At 52.4% G+C, this 4361-nt stretch overlaps 1 protein-coding gene across 1 annotated transcript in view; it reads right to left on the bottom strand.

The window, feature by feature from the left end:
* TTC38 (tetratricopeptide repeat domain 38) overlaps positions 1 to 3876 on the bottom strand; it is a gene marked incomplete at its 5' end in the record, with an annotated part of 23349 nt that extends 19473 nt beyond the window's left edge. Inside the window, 2 exons of the mRNA XM_010859583.1 lie at positions 919 to 1000; positions 3790 to 3876. Coding sequence (XP_010857885.1) covers positions 919 to 1000; positions 3790 to 3876 — 169 coding nt within the window. The remainder of the gene's footprint in view (positions 1 to 918; positions 1001 to 3789) is intronic.
* Between the last annotated feature and the right edge of the window lie 485 nt (positions 3877 to 4361).

Raw genomic sequence — 4361 nt, 5'->3', positions numbered from 1 at the left:
GTTTTGCCAAATATCGAAATGAATCCACCACAGGTATACCTGTGTTCCCCACCCTGACAGAGGAAGGATGTCCACTGGTGTTTCAAACTCCAGTCCCTAGCCCGGGTCTGGGACCTAGGACCCAACCAGAGTGCTCGGACCACATGTGGCCCCCACGTCTGACCTGGGACCAGGGTCTGCTCAGAGAGCCTGAGCCCACGCCCAGAGGCTAGCTCCCCTGACAGCTTCCTTCATCCCCTGTTCTGCGCCCCTTGCCCTCAGTGGGACCTGGCCATGGCAGGGGGTGGCGGCAGGGATGAGGGGAGGAGTCCCTGCTGCCCTCCCCTCCTCAGCTCTTCCCCCAGCCCAGAACCTTACCCAGGCTGGGGCTACCCTGCTGGGGTTCTGGAATGCACTGGGCTGACCCCCGTGCCTGCCATGCACATGGCTTGCCTGTGACCACAGCCCCTGTCCCCAGGAAGGTCTCCCCTGCCCCAGCCTCTCTAAGGGAGGCCTCACTAGTATGCAGAGAGGCTGCAGAGGCCACTTCTTGTGTTTCAGAGGGTTCCAGGCTTTGGATTGAGACAGCCGTGTCTGATCCCAGATCCCCAACTACCAGTTGGATAGCTTTGGGTGTATTTCTTACTCTGTCTGAATCTCAGTTTCCTCATCTGAGAAATGGGATCAGAGTCTTCCTTGCAGAATTAATGTACAATTAAGGAAAACGTTTGAAAGACACCTTCTATAGAAACTGGCATCTTTATGGGAGCAGCTGTTATTCCCAACACAGTGCTGACTGTGATCTTCCCTTCCTCCCAACCTGGTCACTAGCACAGGCCTGCCCTCTGCGGCCCAGCTGGGGTCTGTACTCAGAGAACCAGTAAAGGGCTGGACTCATGAAACATGGCCCTCAACCCAGGGGAAGGAAGCATCACTCACCGAAGGTCGGATCTGCCGCTTTGAGCTTTGACAGGCAGCCCTCAATGCCACCAAGGCCCTGGTCGTTGGTCCATTTTACATACTGAAATTTAAAAGGTGAAACAAAGCTGTCCCAAGGGAGCTTTTAGTCCATGTAAATGAAGGCATGTATCTAAACCTTTTTTTTTTCTTTCTAGAACACTGAGTATTTTCTGGACCTCAGCTCAAAGAAAATGTAGCTGGGTGCATCTCAGATGAAGAGACTTAATAGATGTAACTCAAACCACATTTTCGAGGGCCAGTGAGGCCTCTGTGTCCAAAAATGACACATCTAAAGGAAAGTCCTTCCTGACCGGTGACCTGCCCGCAGTGTCAGCCTCGTCAGCCTCAAGAGGGCACTTAACATTTGGGTACTTGTATTTATTCTTTTTAGAAAAGAACCATAGTAAACATCCACTATAGAGACTTAGGAAGGGCTTCCCGGGGCGGCTCAGGGCTAAGAATCCTCCTGCCGATGCAGGGGACACGGGTTCGATCCCTGGTCCATGGTCCAAAGGCCGTGGAGCAACTAAGCCCATGTGCCATAATCATTAAGCCTGTGCTCTATGCTCTAGAGGCCACGCTCTGCAACAAAAGGAGCCATTGCAATGAGACGCCCCCGCTAGCTGCAACTAGAGAAAAGTCTGAGCAGCAGTGAAGACCCAGTGCAGCCAAAAGTAAATTTAAAAATATATTAAAAGAGAAAAGAGGAAGAGGCGCACAAGCTAAAAGATCAAACTTATCCTAATTCCCCTGGTGTCTCGGCTGGTAAAGAATCCGCCTGCAATGCAGGAGACCCTGGTTTGATTCCTGGGTCAGGAAGGTCCACTGGAGAAGGGACAGGCTCCCCGCTCCAGTATTCTTGGGCGTCCCTTGTGTGGCTCAGCTGGTAAAGAGTCTGCCTGCAATGCAGGAGGCCTGGGTTCGATCCCAGGGTTGGGAAGGTCCCCTGGAGAAAGGAAAGGCTACTCACTCCAGTATTCTGGCCTGGAGAATTCCAGGGACTGTACAGTCCATGGGGTCTCAAGAGAGTTGGACACGACTGAGCGACTTTCACTCTCACTTTCACCCTAATCTCATCTCATCGTCGCTCTTGACAATTTGTTTCCAGTCTCTCTGTTTTAATGCCTCCTCACTGATTTGGCTGTACTGGGTCTTAGCCGTGGCAGCGGGACCTTTTACTTGCAGCACTGGAGCTCAATGGCAACAGGTAGGATCCCCGACCGGGGATGGAGCCCGGCCTAGCACCGGGAGTATGAAGCTGTAGCCACCAGACCACCAGGAAAAATCCCTTACTGCCTAGTTTTTAAAACTCTGTGGGATGTTCCTGGCGGTTCAGGGGTTGAGACTTGTGCACTTCCAATTTAGGGGGTGCATTTCCAGTTCCATCCCTGCTGGGGGAGCTAGGATCCCACATGTCTGGTGGCCCAAAGCCCAAAATATAAAACAGAAACAATTCTGTAACAAATTCAATAAAGACTTTAGAAATGATCCACATCAAAAGAGAAATCTTAAAAAAAAATCCTAAAACCATAATAAGGCATTAGATTTTAGAATGTGCTCTATCTGATATCCAACCTCCATCTATACAGAATTAGCACGTGGTATTTTAACAAGACACAGGAGAGTGGGCACAGAGACAAGGATGCAGGGGACAGCGTACACATTGGCAGGGGTTGGAGCATGGGGCTGCGCTGAGGAATTTTTCCTGTAACAAATCACGCTCTGCAAAAGCCAAAAGGGGAAGGGGACACACAGGTAAAGAGCTCAGAGGCACACGGCGCAGCCCCTGGGCAAGCCGACAGCCTCTCCCCGGTTGTCTCTTGGCCGGCCCTTATGTCTCTAGCAGCTTCCTCGGTCCTTATGCTACACGGATGCAAGCAGTAGGCAGCGGCCTTCCTGCTCTTGGAAGAGCCCCGCCCTAATTTTCCATTGAGGTGTGCAGACCCAGGTGCATCCTGCCCCTCTTAACTCACTGCAGGAGTCAGCCCCACTCTCCAGGCCTCAGCTCCCCTGCCTGTCAACCAAAGCATTTGGACCTTATCTCTGAGACGCTCCTAGTTCGAAGACTATAGGCTCCTTCACTGCAGTTAGAAATGACCGGTGATACGGTGGAAGGTCTTAGAACATCCACAGGTGGAACAGTATATTCACAGATTAGACCCAGGAGAGGAGAGAGGGAGGGCTCACGTCCTAAATGGAGGAGCTCCACACCAAAAACCCCAGCACCCTCATAGACCAATGCCCGCCGCCTGGAGGACCTCCCAGCTATGTCGTGGGGCAGCTGGAACTGCTCCCCCATCCTGAGGATACAGAGGACATGGATTCTATTGCACTGGATTGCTCAAGTCTGCATGCAGCTTAAAAAGCATCCATGGCTTTCTGAGCCACTGACTTGGACTTGGGAGCGGCCTGAGCCATTGGTCCAGTGCAAGGATGCTTCAAAGCATCATGAAGGTCCCCAGGAAGTCTTTCTACACTCGAGTTTACCAGGGTACAATAACTCTGGGTACGAGTGGGGTTAACGGGCTGCAATGTTTATAAAATCAGGATAAAGTGGGAAAGCTTTGAAAGCTTCCAGTGCCATGCCTGTATGCAGTCACCACTGACCAGCTCTACTTGGACAGCACATCGGATGAAAGGCAGTTCGGCTGTAACCTTAAGCAAGCTATGCGGATGGAAGCTAGAGATCACTGTGCCTGTGTGGAAGCATCATGTCCTCGTGGCGCAAATAAATGCGGCTCTAAGACACACCAAACATATATCTCATGAACATAAAAACCATTCACCAATTTAAGAAACCTCCTCTTGGATCTTTACAGATGGAACTGCCCCTTCCCTCTGCAGGCGTACCTGGGTCAGGGTGGCATCAAACAGTCTGCAGGCCTCGTTGCTTGTGGTTGAGAGTGGCAGCCGGGCATCCTTCCATGCCTGTACACATCAAGAAGCCGTCTTATTCCTTGTAGCCTTTCCAAGGAGCACACATGAGCCTCCACCCCCAAACCCCGAAGGTGCTGATGCCTGTACTCTGCAGGTATGGGCCTGGAGAAGCCCCATCCTTGTGGGCCAGGTGCGGACTCCCAGATTTCATAGATGGTGCAGTTCAAAGAGAGTTGAATCCTGGGTGGGGCCATCCCTAAGTAACTGCCAGGGACTACTGAGCAGCCAATGCCCTCAGGCAAGCTCCTCCCTCCCTCTGACCTTTGGCCCCTCTGTGAAATGAGGCTCTGGAGGATACCTGGGTGACCGGGACATATCCCCCAGGGCTCCCACGCTCAGCAAGGGGGAGGCACTCATCAGGCTGCAGGGGGTGTGCCAGGGCAAAGGAGGGGCTAGAGTTGGAGTCCAAAACCAGGGGCTGGTCCTTCTCCCGGGCCTGCAGGGTGCCAACCACCAAAGCGATTCCTCTCACTCCACTTTTCAGT

Source organism: Bison bison, unplaced genomic scaffold (assembly GCF_000754665.1).
Source record: "Bison bison bison isolate TAMUID 2011002044 unplaced genomic scaffold, Bison_UMD1.0 scf7180017856539, whole genome shotgun sequence".
NCBI classification, from domain to species: domain Eukaryota; kingdom Metazoa; phylum Chordata; class Mammalia; order Artiodactyla; family Bovidae; genus Bison; species Bison bison.
The sequence above is the reverse complement of the archived record's forward strand: the minus strand, read 5'-3'. Positions and strand labels throughout refer to the sequence as shown.